Source organism: Gallus gallus, chromosome 17, assembly GCF_016699485.2.
Source record: "Gallus gallus isolate bGalGal1 chromosome 17, bGalGal1.mat.broiler.GRCg7b, whole genome shotgun sequence".
Classification (NCBI taxonomy): Eukaryota; Metazoa; Chordata; class Aves; order Galliformes; family Phasianidae; genus Gallus; species Gallus gallus.
This window is the reverse complement of record NC_052548.1, coordinates 8,313,717-8,333,197: the sequence shown is the minus strand read 5'-3', so window position 1 is coordinate 8,333,197 and position 19,481 is coordinate 8,313,717. Positions and strand designations below refer to the sequence as shown.

Sequence of the window (19,481 nt, the reverse complement as noted above, 5' to 3'; positions counted from 1 at the left end):
AGGAGTCAGCTCCACAGCATCATTCATCTGTGGTAAGGCTGAACATTTGTAAGATTCGTGTGTTTGAAAGGTTGCAAGTTACTCAGCCTGTCGGAGCCAGCCACCCATAATGCAGTGGTAACACTGCAGGGAGTCAGGACTCCACCTCCAGACATGGTGCTGCTAAGTGCAGGTACAGATCCCTGTGCCAGCATGGAAGAGCTGTTTGGTGGGGAGGGAGGGCGAGGACTGGAGTTCTTTCAGTGAAGCTTCACATAGCTGTGCCCTGCTCCTTGTCTGTTGTCCTGTACTCCCACGGCAACTGGTTCCACTGCCAACATCATTTTTTTTTCTGCTATTAGAAAAAGCAGCCTAACAACCATACGAAATCTCATTGTCAAGAAAGCCATTTTTCACCCTTCCATCTATTTGAAACCTTAAAGTAAACTCTGCTCTGACAAATGGCACTCCTACTGCACTTAATCCCCACTGCTCCCTTCCCCAGAAGCTATTACATAAAGCAGCAGGTAAGCAGCTAGAGATGGACAAAAACAAGTACTCTTTTTTTGCTTACCTACATCACCATAAATACCATCTTTAGGCATTTACAATGAGAAACTGTTCAGGAGAAGACAGCCCATGTATTGAAGAGAACTAGCTCAGACACTTTATTCAAATAAAGACTTTTGACAAAACCCACGATGTTACCATGTTACTGCTCTGCACACCCCATTAACAGCACTGGACAGACACTTTGAGATTCAGACTTACCCATGACTCACACATCCCAAGAGCACCAAGTTTCATTCGTCACTAATACAATGGACAAGTGTTTTCAAACAAGTGATTATGGTTTACGAGCTACAGTACAATATGGAAGAGAAATGACTCAAGGCAAAGCTATTTCACACTCATAACGCCTCCTCCCAACTTTCCACATTAGTTGGAAAAGGAGCAAGAGCCAGAACACTGAAAGACTGACAACCAAACACGAACAGACGCTGCTGCTTTAGCAGTGTAAAAGATTTAAGTGCCAGAAGAGGAGTGGGGTAGGAAGCAAGCTTCCACATTTCATTGTTTAAGGTTAAGAAAACCCCACAATTCTCATATCCACAGACAACAACATCCTAGATCCTAGGATGTCTAAAAAGCATTATTTCAGACTTGCAGATAGCATACTTAGTGTTCTTCTTTTTAAACCTTTTAGCCACGTGGTAAACGTGGTCAAAACAAGTGCTTCAGAACATGGGTGTGAAACAGCACAAGCTGAGATTACTTGTAGGAAGGAAAGATTACACGCACTCTCATTGGCTGCAGCTTGCTTGAATCCACGTGTGAATAAGATGGAAGTCTTCAGCATCTTGAAGCACAGAAATGCTAAACCATTTCTTTTCCTGTAGCCAGGCTTGCTAGAAATTCTAGAATTCAAGCATGATCTGAAAATAAAAAACACCCAGGATGTGAGACAAGAAATGCAAATAAATACAGCCAGTAAAAGTTAGCAATAATGTCAACACTAAGAGAATTAACCCATGCCATGGCGACTCCTGCTATTTCACTATCCTACAGCATCAAAGCTAAGAAACCATACTTCAGCCCAGAACAACCACATGAACCCTGCAGTTTACACACACTGAAATAACTGCACAACAGTGGAAATCTGAGTACCTGAGATCTAAAACAGTGACAGAAAGCACTCAACAAATTAAGATTACTTTAGGAGGGTTCTATACCTCTATATAAGGAAGGCTTTTTTGGGAAAAAAATTCTACTGATCAGACCATGCTGCTGTGTGGATTTAGGATAGGGGTAATTTAACAGCACAATAACTGGAGCCTGTTCTTGGTTACTCTTCTACTCTCAGGTTCCCTAAAAATCAAAGATGAGCTTGTCAGTCAGTGAAGACTCAAGCTATTAACAGTGCAAAGGGAGAAAAGCTGTGTTCAAAGCCACAATAAAGCCCATCAAGTGCTTTCAGTAAGGAAATATTCATAGCCTGGGATTGCTGCTCAGTCATACGAATACAGTTAGTAGCAAAAGGCACCAGGGAAATTTTAAGACATGCTATGCCTTACACAGTAAAGGTCTTAAGGAGAGCCTCATCAGGCACTCACCACCCCCTACAGGGCCTTTGATGCGAGTGCTGATGAAAACACAACTCCTATTTCAGGGTTAAAAGGAGTCAGGAAACATAAACGGAGGAGTTGCATCACAATGCATGCCTCTACACATACTCATATTCCCAACAACCTTATTAGCATTCTTTTCCACCACCACTACTGGAAGGCAGTGCCTTTTCCCAATTAAATGGCTCATTTTGCAGCCAGCCGTTCGGCTAATGGCACCTCTGGCCCTCATAATGCCCACTTAATGATGACATTTTCCAACATTCAGCACTGCCAGATTTTGTAAAGCTATTAGTCACTGCAAAGCCTTGCAGTTTCACAACGTTGTGTGTAGTGAGAGCTTCTCACTTGCTTTAGAAACATCATCAGCACAGCAGATGCTCCCATGGACCACATCAACGAAGAAATGACAGTGAAGCACTAAACCATTGCAGCACTTAGGTACCTGAGCTGCACAGTGGCTTGCTGCCCCTAAGATCATGTTTCCTTCTTAGCATGCTAGCACAAACACAGCAAGACCAAGTAAAGAAAAATGGTGTTCCATTGCATGCAACTGCACTTTCACATTCATATTTCACATCTAACACTACTGTGTTAGAGCTCATCATCACAAACAAGGAAGCTACATCTTGTCTTGAGAAGCAGGACAAAGCACTCCTTCTGCATTAACTGAAAGTCAGTTTAATCAATCTTATTCCTTCAGTATGTCTACAACACCATCTCACCACTCCACAAACTTGTAACGTTTTTCCAGCAGCATTCTGTGTTAGACCATTTTAGTAACACACTGAGGTCTGTTTCCAAGAGATGGCATAATACCTACCTTCAACATCTGAAGGGAACTGCACAACAACTCAGACTTGTCCTCACATGTAACTGCATGAAGAAAAAGTATCTTCATTTTTTCCTTCTAAAAGCAAGCATAGTTTTAAAGACATTTCAGAAAATGCTGACTGCACTTTCTTCTCATACTCAGCACCCTTGGAAGTCAAGAAGTTGCTGACAGCATTGAACAGATATTAGCAAAAGAAAGCAATTTTCTCCATATGCTACATCACACCCCAACTGCTTTCAGACAACGCTTTTTGTCCACACTGCACAATTTAAGTTTAATATTAAAGGAAAAAAGAGAAAGCCAGAAACATTTGTCAGGTTGCTAGTCATTCCTGAGTGCTCACCGGTTTCAGAGCATTAGCAAAGACACAGCCTTTTCCTTTCTGCCACCTAATGACACAAACATGGCACTACAGCCATATCTGCAACACGACTGGGGCATGGATCTGTGTAATGCATGAGCTTGTATGCACTGCGACTCACCTCGGGCTTTTGAGACCTCTGGAGTCTGCCACACTACATGCCTCTCTCTGAAAAAGAGCAGACAACGTACACAACACTGATGATATCTATTTAGATATGCTTCAAAGCCAGTTATACATTTTCTTTTTTAACGATGCTAAGAAATTTAAAGGTCCTAAAGAGTGAATCCAGACAAATAAATGCACATTCGAGGCATGTTTTTTTTTTTTTACTTTCAGACAGGAGTAGGACTGGGGCTGCCAGCATACATCTCCCAGGACTCGGACATCAGTAACAGCTTTCTATTCTACTACACACCAATTTCACACTTAAGGGGAATTAAAAAGCCCAACACAACAAGCCTATATCTAAGCAATGTCAGGCTATCAATCACTCTGAGTGCTCACCAGTTTCAGAGCAAACGAGCGTAGAACATAGCCTGTCCATCTCTGCCACCTAATGACACAAAGATGTCACAGCAGCCACCTTTGCAACGCCTGTGGCAGGAAGCAAATTAACAAAAGAACAGAAAGATTGCAAAAAGACCAGAGAAGCTCAGTGTAAGCACTGCTTACCTTCGGTTTTTCAAGATGGAAAATCTTTTTCATCCCACCCTTTGTCTTCTGCCAATAGGAACATAAATAAAAAGAGAAAGAACGTGATTAGCAATGGGTGCTGAGCCCACTAAATAATCCCTTTCTTAACTATAACACTTAACATCAGCTCAGAAAACCCAAAGATTAAAAGAAACAAGCAAAAATTATCGCTTTTTATACGGATTCCTTTCAGTTACTCCCATCTTTAAGCCCTCAGTTTCCACCCCTCCTTCCCTGGAAGCACACCCCGTCGCCGTCCATTCCCAGCGCCCTACACGTGTCCCCATGGCGCTGGCCTGCCGGGCCCAGCCACGTGGCTGAGCGGGCACGCCTACTTCCCCCGCCTGAGGCCCATTGACTTCGGTTACGCACGCAGGCCTGAGGCCCTCGGTGGGCCCACGCGGTTACACCTCCCGCACGGGCTGCTCGCCACCCCGCACACAGCAGCGGCCCGCACTTCCACTCACGCTTTTCTCCTCCTCGTCCTCCGCCATACGAGCCTACAGGCCGCGGCCGTACCCTCACGACCCCGCCTTCCCTCGCTCGGCCTCGGACAACAAACGGCAGAGGCCGCCGCCGTCGCGGCCCATCCCAGAGCCGAGGCCCGGCTGCAGCATAGCGCCCGCGCCTGAGACGGCGAACAGCGGCCAGCAAGGCACGGCTTCACCGGAAGGCACCGCGGGGAGCCCTCTCAGCCTGAAGGCAGGAGAGGAGCGGGCGGGCAGGCAGCGAGACTTCCTCGTTTGCTCTTCACAACGAGCTCAGCCTACAGCCAACACCCGCCGAGCGCCACGCCGAAAGACCGCTCCGCCTCCCGACTTCCGCTTATATAGAGAGGGCGGCGGAAGCGCCGCGGGGACGATCCTCACTGCGCGTTTGCTCCCTCGAGCGCCCCCTGCTGGGCAAGAGGACCGCGCGGCGGACCCACCTCCGCATGGACAGAGAGGAGGAGCCAGGATACGGGCGGGACGCCACCAGGCCTGAGCACAGCGCCGCAGGGCTGCCCTAAGCACTCCCATAGAGGCACGTGGAGAGTTAAGGGCTGGACTGCCCTTTTCCTGGCAGTTCCCTGCAGTTTCTGAGCTGCCATGGACGGCCCTGCACGGGGCCCATGATACCCCGAGATCCCCAGGCTGGGAACAGCCACCACCCCTTTGTCCCCTCACCCCGTGAGCATGCATTTTTTTGCCAGAAATTTCCCCACCTCCCCATGTAACAGGGAAAGAAAGAGGAGAATCAAAGACCCCTTTATTTGTGGCGTGTGATACAAGTGGCTTTGCAGCATTCCACAACAGGAGGGTCGCAGGATAGAAGTGCTCCTCACAACAACAAACCAGGACAGAGCTGCCACTGGCACTGCTCCATCTCTCCTTGGATCAATTGCTCTGGGCAAATTACTTCGGAGCTGGAGATGTCCCTGTGCGACAAGCAGCCCAGCTCTGCTGAAAGCCAGGTTGTGTGATGCCATGGGTGCAGCACTGTAGAAGTGGAGCGGGATGCCCACCTCCAGCGTGGAGATGAGCCCCACGGTCATGCCTGGCCTTCAGCCACCACAGGGCGGCTCGTATCGCCCTTCTGTCGGCTCTGCAGCTCCTGGAAGACCTCAATCTGCTTCCTCTTGTTCTTGGCGTGGATGATGGTCATCTTGAAGAGCTTGCAGTAGAGCTCCATGGCGGTGGGGCTGTCGTCGTTGCCAGGGATGGGGTAGGTGATGAGGCATGGGTTGCAGTTTGTGTCCACCACCCCCACCGTGGGGATGTTCATCTTGGCAGCATCCCGGATGGCCACGTGGGGCTCAAAGACATTGTTGAGGCTGCTGAGGAAGATAAGGAGGTCGGGCAGGCGGATGCCGGGACCAAACTGGATGTGGGCATTGGTGAGCAGGCCGCCCTGCCAGTAGCGTGTGTGGGCGTACTCCCCACACTCCCGTGCTGTGCTCTCGACCAGGTGGCAGAACTGCCTGTTGCGGCTGACGAAGAGGATGATGCCTTTGCGGTAGGCGACGTGGGCAGTGAAGTTGAGGGCCAGCTGGAGATGCTGCATCGTCTGATCCAAGTCGATGATGTCCTGGTCCAGGCGGCAGCCGAAGATGTAGGGCTTCATGAACCTGCAGGGATGGAGGGCGGGTGACACGCAGGGCTAGGGCTACTAAACAAACCTTGCCACAGCCCAACTGCCTGCTGATATCAGAGGGCCGTTTGAGTTGGAAGGGACTATTAAAGGCCATCTGGTCCCACTCCCTGCAGTGAACAGACACCTGCAGCCCCACTAGGCGCTCAGAGCCCCTCCAGCCTGACCATGAGTGTCTGCAGGGATGGGGCACAACCTCCTGCCTGGGCAACCTGTGCCAGTTCTTCACCACTGCTATAGTAAAAAACCCTTTATCCTTACACCCAGTCTAAGCCCCCCCTCTTTTAGTCTGAAACCATCTCCCCTTGTCCTATCACAACAGACCCCGCTAAGGCAGTCCCAGCCCAGGTTTGTGCTGCCTCCAAAGGCTCGCGTGCCCTGGAGAAACGCTCCTGTTGTGAGCAAGCGTTGGACCACAAAGCGGGGTCACTCACTGATGCCGACATCCCTTCTTGTGCCCCAGGTGCACTCGGGCGTCGAAAAGATCCTTCAGGGTGAAGAGATTCTTCACTTTGAAGAAGTCGGGGTGGCGGAGCGGCTCGGCCAGCAGTTTGTCCTCCGGGTCTGGGGGAAGGGAAGAGAAAGCGCTGCGGCCCAACGTGCAGGCAGGGCCGGGCCAGAGGGGAAGGGCCGGGGCTGCGCCGCACTCACCGCGGGGCCGCGCCGCTGCCGCCGTCAGCGCCGCCGGGGCGGGGAGACCGCTGTAGAGCCGCGGGGCTGCTGCGGGGAGAGAAGCACGGCGGTCACCGGGCGGAGCGGGCACGGCTGTGCGAGGCTCGGCACGGCCCTACCCGCTCACCCGCCCGTAAGATCCGCGGCACCGCCATCTCTGTGGCCGAGGAAGAGGAAGAGGAGCCGAACTTTCCGCTTCCCCCGCGCCCACCGCCGCTGCCTGGCAACGCGGCCGCGCGTCCCCTCCGGCCCCGCATGGCACAGCCGCAGCCCGCGGAGGGCCCCGCGCCCCGCGCCGGCACTTGGGTGAGCGCCACGCTGCCCCGCCGCTTCCTGCAGCTCCCCTCCTACCGCGGCTACGGGTGAGCCCCTACAGGTCGCCCCCTCCCGCCCCCCGACCCCTCTGCCCTGTGCCCGGCTCGATGCCTTGTGTCCCCGCAGGCAGCCGGAGCCGCACCCGCTGTACCGGACGACCAACCAGGAGTACGGCCGCAGAGCGCCCACGGTGTACGAAGTGCCGGTAGGTGCGACCCGGAGCCTGGGCAGCATCTGCAGAGGGGTGGGTTTGGGGCCTCCCCGGGCTGGCGGGGGTTTGCCCTCCTCCCAGGGCACAGCGAACCTTCCTCCTGCCCATCAGCTATGAGGGTGGGAGATTTCAGCAACCCCACCTCAGACCCATCGGCTCTGAGCCACCGCAGTTCCTCGGTCTTAGTCTGCCCCATAGCAATGAGCCCCTCGAGGGGCGTTGTGATGAAGTACCCTTAGAATGCTGTCCAGGCTCCTGCAGGCGCCATTGCTGTTGGTGCCAAACACATCTTTGCTCATTCCTCTCTCCCTTCCCTGTGCAGGTCTCCTACCACGTCACCTCGCACGCCTTCTCAGACTCCCTGGCACAGCGTGGCATGTACAGGAACGACGGGCTCAACACCTCGCTGGAGAAGAGCCGTGTCACTGGCCCTGCCAACTTCATCACCCCCCGCGACACCCTCGACTTCCACCCCAGCTACAAAGTCGGTGGGCCCTCGCACTGCTAGAGCGATGAAACCACTTCAGTTCATTGCTGGCTGCTTAGTTCGAAAAGTAGCTCCCTCCTCCCCTAAAAAGTCAGGGAAACGACAGCACCGGCCTTACCCCAAACCTGCTGCTAAGCCCCGTTGCGAAGCACCACGTAGTTCAGGTTCAGTCACAGCCGTGCCTGCTGCCCCCAGACTGTAGGTTACCTTTCCTGAAAGCAGTGGGTTGTCACAGGCTGTGAGCAGGGAATTCAGTGTGTAGGCAAGCTGTAGCCTTGAGGGTGTCCTAAACTTGCAGACCTGTTTCAGAGCTGTTGTCTTAATAAAGAAACACATGCAGGAATCCACTGCGTTTAAGTGATCCTGAAAATTACCTCCAGGGGGAATGAAATGGCACAGGCTGTCAAAAAGAGCTCGTATGGCACAACGAGCAGCAGGATAACACACGAGTTCATGCGGTAAGACAGTTAAATTGGAATTTAATGAGAACTTTTCCTCCTGAACACAGTAAAGGATCTTTCAGCTTGGTATACAGCGTGACAAAATAGCTATGTTAACAGGTTAAAGGTAGCAGTGCATTTCTAGGAACACCCCCCAACTTCAAACTCTAGGATGCATTTTCTTAATAGGACTCCCAGCTAGTCAAGGCCTCGTTTAGCTTTGGAGGAAGAACAGATTGCTCTGCTCAGTTGAAATCACTGAACACCTGAAGTCTAAGACTGAACAGCATGCCACCAGGCCTGCATTCTGTGGTGGGTTTTGTTTTTAAACATTTTAAACATTCAAAGCCCAGTGTGTGCTCCTGGGCCGAACACGAGTTCAAGCAAGCCTAACAAACACTTCAAGCCCTGCACTGCAATTCATTTAGTTATCTCAAAGGCAAAAACAGCCAGCTAAGTTCAACCTTCCAAAAACACACCAACGCACGTGAGGAAGTAAATACCGGGCACAGAAATGGGCCTGAAAAGTTAACTTTTTAAATATTCAATGCATTAAAATAGATAAGCAACCTTCTCTCACTCGCTGCTATTCCTCCGTTAGACTCTAGGTAACGCTTTGCGTTTCTCTTCTCTTTCTTCTCCTGAAATGAGAAGTAACATTAAGGGCAGAATTAAAGCAAACAGTTGTGGCAGTTTTACAAATGCTTCTATCCACTGATTTTTCTGCAGGTGGAATAATTTAGGGATGGAGCTCTTAGAAATATAAACTTAGTGGGTTTTGTCACCTATTTTCCATCTCTTTCCATACTTGATCTAAAACCACCCACGTCCTTTCTTCCATGCCTTAACTATTCCCCTTTTTGTTTAATTCCTGAGCTGAAAACAGTTTCTTCGAACAGTTTTGCACACTCTGTGCCTTACACCACCCTCACATAACTTGCATCCTGTAACGTGTTGGGGTAATGTGACCCCATGCACTCCACTGAGGTTGGCTGAGAAGGGAGCAGTGTGCGAGCTCTGGCTCAGCCAGCCCTGAGCATATACATTTATAAAGGAAACGGTGGCAGAGATGGAGTGTTTCTTCCTTTATATAAAGCAGTCACAATTTGAAACAGATTCCTAGTATAGCAGCAAAGAACTGCTTATAAAAAACAAAGGCAGTCCTCCTGGGCCTCTGAGGATCCCTAAGATTGCCTTCCTAAAGCACAGAAAGAGTTTCTGTCATTAAAATAAAACAATGTACCCAATCATGGTTTTTTTTTTTTTTTTTTTTTCTCATTAAAAGCCAAAGGCAGCTCATTAAAAAAAAGGCAATTTCTTCACTTCCTTGAGCAGACCTGAGTTCATGGCTCTGTCCTTGTATGCATTGCCAAAGCTGCACAATGAAATTAATTCCCTGTGAGGGCTGAAATAAGGAGGGCACTCAACCTTTTTGGCCATCACTGGAGAAGCCAAGACAGGGTCGGCCGGCTGGCTGATAGGAGATTCTTCTTGTCTTCTTGCTGCTAAGAACATTCCCCTAAATGGCCACATCACGTAAGATCTGCGCTCTGTCTCATTCACAAGGACATCACACGCTGCTGTCCAAGGGGACGACGGCCTCAGGTTGCTGGTGGCTGAGAGAACAGGATGAAAGGTGCAGGAGCAGCAGAGGAGCTGTGGCACTGCTCCCAGGTTCAGCCAACGCAAACTGGATTGACTCTGACGGAGACATCCTTCACTCCCAGGTGATCCTGACATGGATTAATTGCATCTCTGGACTACAGACAGGAGGGAGAAGCTGTAACACAACACACTGCTCACCAGTAACAGAGACACAAACCACAGCAGCACTCTGGTTTCACGGTCCACGGTCAGAACCCCATTTATTAAACATTATAAACGTATCAATGTACACCATTTCCTATATACAAATCAAGTTTTATCAATTTTTTAAAAAAGTGCTGCTTGAAATTAGCTTGTATTTAAAGCACAAGGTAATCAGAATTGCATCTTCACTGGAAGTGAATCAGTTCACAAGTAGTACTGAGAACACAGACACACCGACAGGGGCACAAGACACCTCGTAAACCTTAAGGTTGGATTAGTGAGGAACGTTGAAAAACATTCAGCTTATTTCATACAAATGGTACACAGTGCTTCCACCATCGCTAGCACGTACGGTTTAATCCTTTGAAAGCAAGGTACTCTGAAAAATTCAGTTTTAAAATACAGCCTATTCACCTATCCCAAACAAAATGCCCAAATCCTGCAGCTGAATCAAGGCAGACACAAAGGCATGCCTGTGCAAACTTCCTGCAGGCATGATCTAAGTAAAAAACCACTTTTCCAAGGTATCCTACCACAAAAATGAAGTGAGCCAGCAGTGAACTCCTCCACCAACCAGCCCAAAGACTACAGAAAGGTGGCCCAATGATAAGAAATGCCAAGTGACCACTATAAGTATGTTTAAAATGCAACTGCACGACAGTATAAACACACAAAGGATGTCTCCTATTTCTCTACGTGCCACGGTTACTTTTTCTACTCTATGCTACGCTGCAGTTTGCCAATATTCTGCAAATGCAATCATATCTGGAGATACTGAGCGATACCAGATCCATTCTTGACTGCTTTCGCTCCGTTTCTGAACATTAAGGCCAGCCTTCAGGAACACTGCTGAAGTGATTAACAAACGAGGTGAGCCGAAATGGTAGTCTGGCTTAGAAACTCAGTAGAAGACCGAATAAAGAGAGCATCAAATCGGTTCACAGGACGAGATGCAGGAACAAACTACTCAGAGGACTTCAGTACACACAAATGAAAATGAAAGAACCAGTCAACAGCTTCAATTCACACCTTTTGGATTTTTCAGTGGAACTGGTGCGCGAACACTTTCATTGTGATATAAAAGCATTGCTCGAATGCCATTTAAAGTCAGTTCAAATAAAAAAGACAGTAGTGAAAAATTGCTTTATTTTGGGTGCTGGAAAAAGAGAGAAAACTCTCTAAGTATGAAAGAACAGTGCTGAAAATATCCTTGGCGTTTCTGCTAGGGACTTCCTACAGCAAATACAGCTTTGCTCTATTGCACAAAAATTGTAAATGAAAGTAGAAGTTCACAGAAATGTAACATCTTAGAAACCACTTCTGAAAAAGAAAAGTAAGGGCACTCAGTTGAAGAAAGTTCATTTGGAAAAATCCAAACACATTGCTGGGTAACTGCAGGGCATCAGAATTAGACTCAAGAGTAGCGAGGAAATTGTTTCAGCCTTGCAGGCCCAGCAACACCCAAGTCTAGTGACATCCACAGAAGTCATGCTGTCTGAACAGACATCCTTCACTTCATTCCAACTGCAATTGTGCTTTGAATCATCTGCTAGCAGAAGGTTTTCAGCATTCCAAAGGTACTTTCCCTGGCCACTGTGGTTGCTGTACAGGGGAGGAGCAGACAGACTGACCCTCTTTGCTTGCGTGGATTTGCATTTGGATCTTCATAGCCAGATCTCTGCACCTGCAGCCGCACCAACTCTGCTGGAGTTCTGCTTGGTGAGTTCACTCCGCAGTCCCCGGGGACACAGGATTGTCCTAAGGCAGCTCGAGTGTAAACACATGGCAGGCAGTGAGCTTCCAAAGCACTGCGCTGTCAGTAAATGCTGTGTTTGCCTGGGATCTCCTCACAGACTGACAAATATATTCTGCACCCAAACAGGTTTCCTTTTAACACGATTAGAGGCCTCATAATTTAAAGCACGATTAGGCGGTATCTCCTTATCTACAAGAGCTACAGCATTCTGTAGTAATGTGAGCACTAAAAATCATTATAAAAAATACTTCCTTAGAACGCTTTAAATAATTTACAAAATTCTACAAAATCTAAGTACGTTTATCCATGATATCCCTGTTATATAGAAGCATTTTTCACCTTAGCGTGTCTATGATCACCTTCTCCCACTGTCTCTCATGTCTCAAGTCGTATCAAGGTAATTACAATGATAGTCATTTTCTAAAAAGACTGTTACTGTGGGAGGTAAAATAAAAAGCGTACTTACTTATTTGATACCTTTAATTTCATGAAGGAATCTGGGCTGTCCCCTGCTGGTGTGTCAGTACATTTTGCACAGTCCTTCTCTAAAACTTCCTGCCCTGGTTCCGGTTCACAATCAGTTTCCCTATTCTGCAGGACAGGCACTTTGCCTTCCCAACTGGAGCTGGATACCTGAATTTCTGACTGTCTGTCACTGTCCTGGCAGGTAATGCTTTCCTCCTCCATGCACATGTGCTCACTGTTACCTGCACATGCCTCTCCACTAGCTTCATCTGCTGTTACTGCCGTCACATTTAGCTCCTGCAGCGCACAACCTACACGTGGATCTTGCCTGTTGTCCTGCTGGTTATTCTCTCCATGACCACTTGCTTGTATACTCTGCTGGCATGTTTCTTTGCTAACTTTATCTGCTTCTACCACTGCCATACTGTGCTGTAGGAGTGGGGGACCTACATTTGAATCTGCCCAGCTGTCTTTGTGGCTATCTCCTTCCTCAGTCCCCATCTGTACGCTCTCAGCTTTGTCTGTACCTCTGCAAACCTTATCTACTTGTCCTGCTGCCACACTCTGCCCCTGTGAGGGGAGATTCAGATGTGAATCCGTCTGGTCTCCTGCAGCAGCAGCCTTTTTGCAGCCCTCTGCTTCTTTGATATACAAAGGAGCAGCATCTGGTCTTTCACATGTTTCTGCTACACGGGGACCTGACACTTCTACAGTGAGCTTCTGAGAAGAGTTGGATTCTTTTATTGCTATTTTATTCTCCCCACTACATTCACCTTTTGGCAGCGGGGCTCCTTTTTCCCGCGTAAGTACATTTGTATCCTGGGAAGCTACCTCTGTTCCTGACGAGCTGCTCTGGTTGAGCAAATGCTCTGATTTCTGCTTTTTGTTCAAAAGCATGGATTTTTTCCTCTCCCGAGCATGCTTCAGACCTGCAATAAATTTACTTGAAATCTTTAATTGAAAGGAGTTCTTTCTTTTAGATCTAGGCTTTGCACTGCTTACTTTTTGTCTTTTACGACCTTCATTTTTGCTGGTTTTAGGTGGAAGCGTTTTCTGCATAGGCTCTGTATTAGGGACATCTTTTTTACCTGTTGCTTTCCCAGGTAACTCACCAGCAGCACCTTTAACCCCCACCATCCCTTGTTTAGCTTTTGACTGACCAGTAGTATTAAAAGAAACATTCTCTGCAGAGGAAGCAGTTTTCCCACTGTCAGGTAGCATTGCACTTTTCCCTTCCATTCTCTGAGAGCTCTTCAACTCATCAGTTTGCTGAGATCCCTTAGTCTTTTTAGTCCGATCCAGCAAGAAGTCTATCTCGTTTTCAACCGACTGTTGCTTCACTTTTCCTTTATTTGCAGTTTGTTTGGTCAACAGGTCTAGAGTTGCCTCATTTTTTTGCATCTCTGAATTGCTTGCAGAGTCTTTAGCCTTTTCTGCCAAAAATTTCCTAATTTCTTGTTCAATGCTGTCATCACTATCCACTGAACTGCTATCATCAGTGCCTGATGCAGCTGTGAAAGTACATTTTTTATTTTTAGCTGTCTGCAGGTTATTCTGGCTTGAAATGGGTTCAGGTTTACATCCTTTTTTAAGCTGTAAATCAAACTCTACGTTCTTAATGGCTTCTGGTCTTTCACTTGAAAGGCTGACATTTATGTTATCTGGATGATTTCTGACTGCATTCTCTTTCACAGCTTTTCTAGATTTTGAGAGGCAGCTTTTCAGTAGCATGGGATTTTTACATTTCCACTCACTTTGCTGAAGGTCACTAACCTCATCCAGCAGCTGACTGTCTGTCTCAGTGCACGTGACTCTCTTCTTGCACTGAGATTTCTGGTCCTTAGACTTCTTCTTTAATTTTCTTTTAGATCGTAAAAGGTCCTTAATAGCACTATCAAGGTCCTCGTCGCTATCCAGAGAACTGCTCTCATCATCTGAACCATCTCCCTCTTGAGTTCGGATGGTCTTCTTCACAAGCTTTCTTGTGCCACTCTGAACCTGCAAAAAAGGATTTCCAGAATCCAAGGCCACACATTTGCCAACAGATTCAGACAGCTCAGAAGACAGCTGCTGCTGCTCAGTCTCATTGCTACTGAGCATCTGAGCACCACAGAGTCCTTCAGGGCTGGTCAGGGTACCCTCCTGGAGCACAGGAACTTTTGAGTAGTTATCTGGCTGAAAAAATCCCATCCCCAGCTGTTCGGATGCTTTTGATGCACCTTGCTTTGCTATTCTGCCTTCCCTTTTAAGTCCCTTTTTACGATTCAGTGATAGTTTCAGTGTTTTGGGAAGAGAAGGCTCAAGGGTACCACCGAGGCTGTTTTGATCAGACGGCAAAGGCATCTGGATCGAGTGTGACAGGCCAGGAGGCTTTGTTACAAGGCTTTCTGACTGTGCTTTCAGAGCCAAAAAAGCCTGGATTTCTTGCTCTATGCTATCATCGCTGTCCACAAGGCTGCTGTCACTTTCACAATGGGAGGATGAGAGAAGCTGGGGAGAAAAGAAGGAATCTGCAGCGAGGGATTTGCTGTCACTTCCCATTTGGGATGGCATGATTGTTTTGGAAATATCAAGAATAGCTTCTGCACACATGAGTTCTGCAGATGTGTCTGCTCTGCAAGAGGCCTGCAATGTGAGCTCGCAAGCAGCAATCTTGTTTTCCGGAGGTACAAAATGCCTGGCTTTTTTCAGTGGTTTAAACAGTCTGTTAAAGTCATTGCTGGAGCTTTCTAATTCTGTTGACTTTGAATTAATTTCTTTCCTCTTGTTGCTTGTAGGGCTTTTACAGGTTTCTGGTGAGGCACTTTTTGTTGAGCTAATTGTCAGGCTTGCTGAAATGTCCGCTATACCCTTTGTATCAAATTGTTCCCTTTGCAAAGGGACACAGTCCGTTGTGTGACCTGCCTCTTTCCTGATCTTCTCAAGCTGATAAAGCTGAATGGCTTCTTCAATACCATCATCGCTACTTGAGTCGGATCCGTGAATGCTCTCATCCATAAGTGCTCCCCTAGGTTCCCAGTAGTTAGTTCCACTTTCTTTATTTTGCTGCAGTAACCAGGGCTGGCTGGCCGCTTCTAGATAAGCTTGGTCCACTCGGTTGAAATCGCCAGGCATTTCCTGGATTTTAGACTTCAAACACTTGGACTGCGTGCTGGTTTTCCGTAGCTTGGGATGGTGTCTCAAGAGGAGTGCGTTACAACCTCGCTTCACAGCACCGCAGTTTGTTTTGTTAGTAGTTTGTTTGTTGCTTTTAAGGACAGATCTCACATGGGAATCTTTTTTATCCTGCCCAATTACACACTTGCTAATTTCCTGTTGCTTCTTCTCATTCAAGAACTGCACAATTTCAGCTTGTATGCTCTGTTCAAAAGAGTCATCACTACTGATGCTTTGAGGGGAAGCAGGCTGTAGTCTTTTACCAATTCCAAGCTGGTCAGAAAAGTACTCTTCAGAGAGCATATCTGCTTTAAATTTCACAGGGAGAAGGTTACTAGACATTTTGTTCTGGGAGAATTCTCTCTTAAGCCTTTTGTTTCTGGATATGTTTTCAGAACACTCTGCATTCCTCTGTAATGACTGGTCACTTTTACCTTTTGCTTTCAAGTACTCTTGAATAGCTTCCTCTATGCCTCGGTCAACAGAATCATCACTATCAGAATCAAGCAAGAGAGTCCCAAACTCCACATTCTCTTCAGTGTCATCTGAATCAGCAGGACAACTCCTCTTGGTGTATTTAGGATGCTTCTGGAGCAGTGTGGTGCTAGATGCAACCCTATTGCTCGTGCCTTTTTCTCCCTTTTGTTTCTTCTGCATAATACATTCACACTCATTGTTCATACCCAGGGGAGACTCTTGACTTTGCAGGCTTCTTATGATCATCTGAACTTTTGCATGTACGGAGGTTCTGGTGACGTCCCCTTCAGACTCAGAGAAGCAAACAGGGTATCTACAATTCCTCACTGGTCCAAAGGATTCCCATTGTGTCTGAAGAGCTACCAGAGGAGAAGCATTCATAAGAAACATTCTAGCAGACACCTGCAAAGCCCACGAAGGGGAAGGTTTTCAGACTGGTCTCTTTTCCATCCTACGATTAAAAAAAAAAAAAAAAGAAAATACTTTGTATTACATGTCAAGCTTCTAAAATTTCCATGTAATGATACTCGGTAACACAAACTGTAAATTATTAACACTCAGACTAACCGTGTCAGATAATTCTGCTCAACATCCCCTGAAATGGTAAATTCTGTCATTACTGTCACTAAGGATAAGACAAAGCACTCATCATTTGTGGTTTCCAGTGCTCCTACAACATCCAGAATCCAATTCAGATAAGCATCTTCACTCCCGAAATTCTTCCTATGCCTTCCATTGAAGGCCACACAATCTTTCGAGAATGTTCCTAAAAAACCCCGCATTGCCAAGACCCCTGGAATAAATCTTGCTAATATTTCAGTGCACAGGTGTGTGAGACCTCCCTTCTACACTAACATTCTGATATTTTGCAGTGAACTTTGTGGCAAAAGAGAACGAATGCTTTGCCATTTCATTTGCCAACTCTTTGCCAAAGAACACCCTCGCATAACACACTTTAACCTGAGCTCTGGGAGTCCATCCCTTGCATTCTCTTCTCCTCAGTGGGAACCAGCTACAAAATATCAGTCTTGCACAATTCCAGCTTTAAGCATGGGGATCAAGGTCATCCTTCACCCTTCACATGCTGGGCCATGAATCCACCTGGCTCGTGTCTCACAGCAGCAGCTGAGTGGTCTGCTGTGATGTGGGTCAGAACCAAGACTGTTACAAAAAAAACGAATAGTTTCTAAAATACTAAAATACCAACACATCCACCGAGGCAATGATAAATTAAAAACAGCCTTCCTCATAAGAAGCAGCTGAAGTTCAAACAGAAATTGGAACACCTAATTATCCCAAAGAAATGCAATTAACACGCTTAAGTTCCCGGCTTCACAAAGAACCCAGCTTATTTCCTATTAACCTATTTCCACAGTTCCCAGAAATGGGGCAGATGCCTTCATCATCCCGTGCTCGGATGGCTGCTGCACTACAGCTGTGACACAGGACTGGGGTTCACTTCCACATCACTCCTTGGGGCCACAGCCAGCACCCCTGGGGCACCAATGCATCGCAGGGATGTGTGCTGATGGCACCTGTATTTATTTACCACCTCTGATGCTGAAATACGACCGACTTCCTTCGGAGAAAGAGCACAGCAATTAAGAGCTATAGAAGCCCACTGTGTGAAGACACGAAGGGATAGAATCATAGAATCGCTCAGGCTGGAAAACACCTTCAAGATCATCGAGTCCAACCACAACCTGCCCATACCACCCTAACTAACAGCACACCGCTCATTCGCGTCCCTGAGCACCACATCCAAACGGGTTTTAAACACACGCAGGGGTGGTGACTCAACCAGCTCCCTGGGGAGCCCATCCCAGTGCTTCACAACCCTTTCTGTACAGAAGCATTCCCTGAAGTCCAACCCAACCTGCCACTTGCGGCCGTTTCCCCTCGTCCTGTCACACGAACCCACGGCAGCCCAGCCACGGCAGACGGGACAACCTGCTCTGAGGCCAGCGGGGCTGCCGGCAACTCACAGAACCATCACTGAGTTATGGGATGTTTTGGGAGGGGACCGCGCAGCGCAGGGCTGCCACCCCCACAGCGGGCCGTCCGGGCCCCGTCCCGCCTCCGGCACCTGCACAGATGGGGCACCCGCAGCTTCTCGGACACCGCGCCGGGCCCTCACCGCCTCACGGCGCCTCCGCAGCCCCGGACCCCGCGCGGGGGAAGCCGTCCCCTCCCCGGGCCCGGCACGCCGCGGGGGGCGTGAAGGGGCACCCCTACGGGCTCCGCGAGGGGACGCTTCCCGGGAGTCCGCGCACAGAAGGGCCGAGGGGGCGCGACGGGACGCGCAGAGGCCGCGGGGCCGCCCGCCTTCCGCCGCCCGCCCAGGCCGGGCCCCGCCGCGCCGCCATGGTTCCCTTCCCGCCTTCCGCCGCCCTCGGCCGGGCCCGGCTCGGCCTGCCGGCGCCGCGCAGCCCTCAGCGCTCACCTGCGGCCGCCGCCTCCTCCTCCGCCGCGGGGGGAGGCCGAGCAGAAGGGGCGGTGGCGGCGGCGGACCCCCGAGCTCGGGCTCGGCGCTCCGTTCCGTGCGGGAGGAGCGGGCGGCGCTTCCTCCCCTGCCCCGGGGAGCGGGAGGCATGCGCCGCAGGGCCCGGCGCGGAGGCGGAGAGCGGACGGAGCGCCGCGGTCAGCGGCTGCGGGAGGAGCGGGGCGGGGACGGGCCGGGCCGGGGCGGTGTGCGGAGGGAGCGCGGAACTGAGGCGGGCTGCGCTCCTTCCAGCACAGAAGGAACTCGGCGCATCAGCAAAACATCGGCTCGCTGTCCCACGGCCGGGCTTTGGGATGCGAAAGTAGAGCAGAGTTCGGAGAGCCGAGCGCGCGTCCTTCCCACGCTGAGGTTCCCACGCGGCGGAGCTGCGGACCCCGAGCGGCGCGGAGCTGCTCAGCGCTGTGCCGCAGCACCGCTCGCAGCTCTCGGTCACAAGCACGGCTTGGTGTCTATCAGGTGACAGGCTGACACCCAGCCCCGCTGCTGCCTGCCTGCCCGTGGCTGGCTCAGCCCTGCTCCGAGCAGACGTCGTTCCATCCATACAAACACTGCCGCTGGAGCTTCATCTCTTCCAGCGGTTTTTGTGCTCACCTTGCAGCAGTGCCCCACGAACGTGGGGCTGAGTGTTGAGGAAAGGATTCCCATCTGCTTTCAGCCCAGGGATGCTTGCCCGAGGCAGAAGGAATCATCCTTTTTCCTGGACTCCAGCATCACATCCTAATTCCTTTCCAGACCTGGCCTGCTTCTTTGGGGAGGTGGGGCAGGGCTGTGCCAGGCAGTTACAGACTCAGATTGATTTAGCTCCTACTCTTACAATAGATTAAACAGCTGACAAGACATTTGCCTGTGTTTTTTTTTTTTTTTCCCTGGGATATGTGGTATGCTTTTATATCCCGAAATGGCTTGCTTGAACAAGGCTGCTGCAAACAGCACAGCCGGCGTCTGTGTGCAGAGAGAACAATGAGCTGGCTTTTCCTTAGCTGCAGAGTTGCAGCCTGGAGGTGAGGAAACTTTGCTCCGTTTCACCGCGTTCTTCCTAATGCCACTCCAGAGGAAAGAAAGG

The 19,481-nt window shown here is 49.3% G+C and overlaps 3 protein-coding genes and 2 non-coding genes across 5 annotated transcripts; 1 reads left to right on the top strand and 4 right to left on the bottom strand.

The window, feature by feature from the left end:
* Positions 1-621: 621 nt before the first annotated feature.
* On the bottom strand, positions 622-7,071 carry MRPS2 (mitochondrial ribosomal protein S2). The gene is given in 9 exon segments (XM_015279792.4): positions 622-1,415; positions 2,929-3,015; positions 3,423-3,469; positions 3,977-4,024; positions 4,465-5,344; positions 5,347-6,104; positions 6,562-6,691; positions 6,779-6,847; positions 6,927-7,071. Coding segments are annotated over 5 exon segments (1,272 nt in total). The 5' UTR covers positions 7,057-7,071; the 3' UTR covers positions 622-1,415; positions 2,929-3,015; positions 3,423-3,469; positions 3,977-4,024; positions 4,465-5,159.
* On the bottom strand, positions 3,300-3,396 carry MIR3528 (microRNA 3528). The gene has a single exon (NR_035340.2). It is a non-coding gene; the product is annotated as a microRNA 3528 (primary transcript).
* On the bottom strand, positions 3,776-3,908 carry LOC112530004. Its single transcript, XR_003071041.1, has one exon. It is a non-coding gene; the product is annotated as a small nucleolar RNA SNORA17 (small nucleolar RNA).
* C9orf116 (chromosome 9 open reading frame 116) lies at positions 7,055-7,833 on the top strand. Its single transcript, XM_025141523.2, has 3 exons — positions 7,055-7,161; positions 7,241-7,319; positions 7,648-7,833. Exons 1-3 carry the CDS (start codon positions 7,055-7,057, stop codon positions 7,831-7,833), a joined length of 372 nt encoding a protein of 123 aa, XP_024997291.1.
* Positions 7,834-8,274: 441 nt separating this feature from the next.
* On the bottom strand, positions 8,275-18,491 carry PPP1R26 (protein phosphatase 1 regulatory subunit 26). The gene is made up of 3 exons (XM_046901807.1): positions 18,359-18,491; positions 12,284-16,274; positions 8,275-8,893 (listed from the first exon to the last, which is right to left on the bottom strand). Exons 2-3 carry the CDS (start codon positions 16,159-16,161, stop codon positions 8,857-8,859), a joined length of 3,915 nt encoding a protein of 1,304 aa, XP_046757763.1. The 5' UTR covers positions 16,162-16,274; positions 18,359-18,491; the 3' UTR covers positions 8,275-8,856.
* Positions 18,492-19,481: the final 990 nt, after the last annotated feature.

Excerpts from the sequence above, each read along its gene's own strand:
- C9orf116 (XM_025141523.2), top strand. The coding sequence starts at position 7,055 with ATGGCACAGCCGCAGCCCGCGGAGGGCCCCGCGCCCCGCGCCGGCACT. Across the intron at positions 7,162-7,240 it reads CCCTCCTACCGCGGCTACGG|GCAGCCGGAGCCGCACCCGC; the intron begins GTGAGCCCCTAC and ends GTGTCCCCGCAG. Across the intron at positions 7,320-7,647 it reads CCACGGTGTACGAAGTGCCG|GTCTCCTACCACGTCACCTC; the intron begins GTAGGTGCGACC and ends TTCCCTGTGCAG.
- PPP1R26 (XM_046901807.1), bottom strand. The coding sequence starts at position 16,161 with ATGATCATAAGAAGCCTGCAAAGTCAAGAGTCTCCCCTGGGTATGAAC. Across the intron at positions 8,894-12,283 it reads AAATTAAAGGTATCAAATAA|GAGAAGAAAGAGAAGAGAAA; the intron begins GTAAGTACGCTT and ends TTCTCATTTCAG.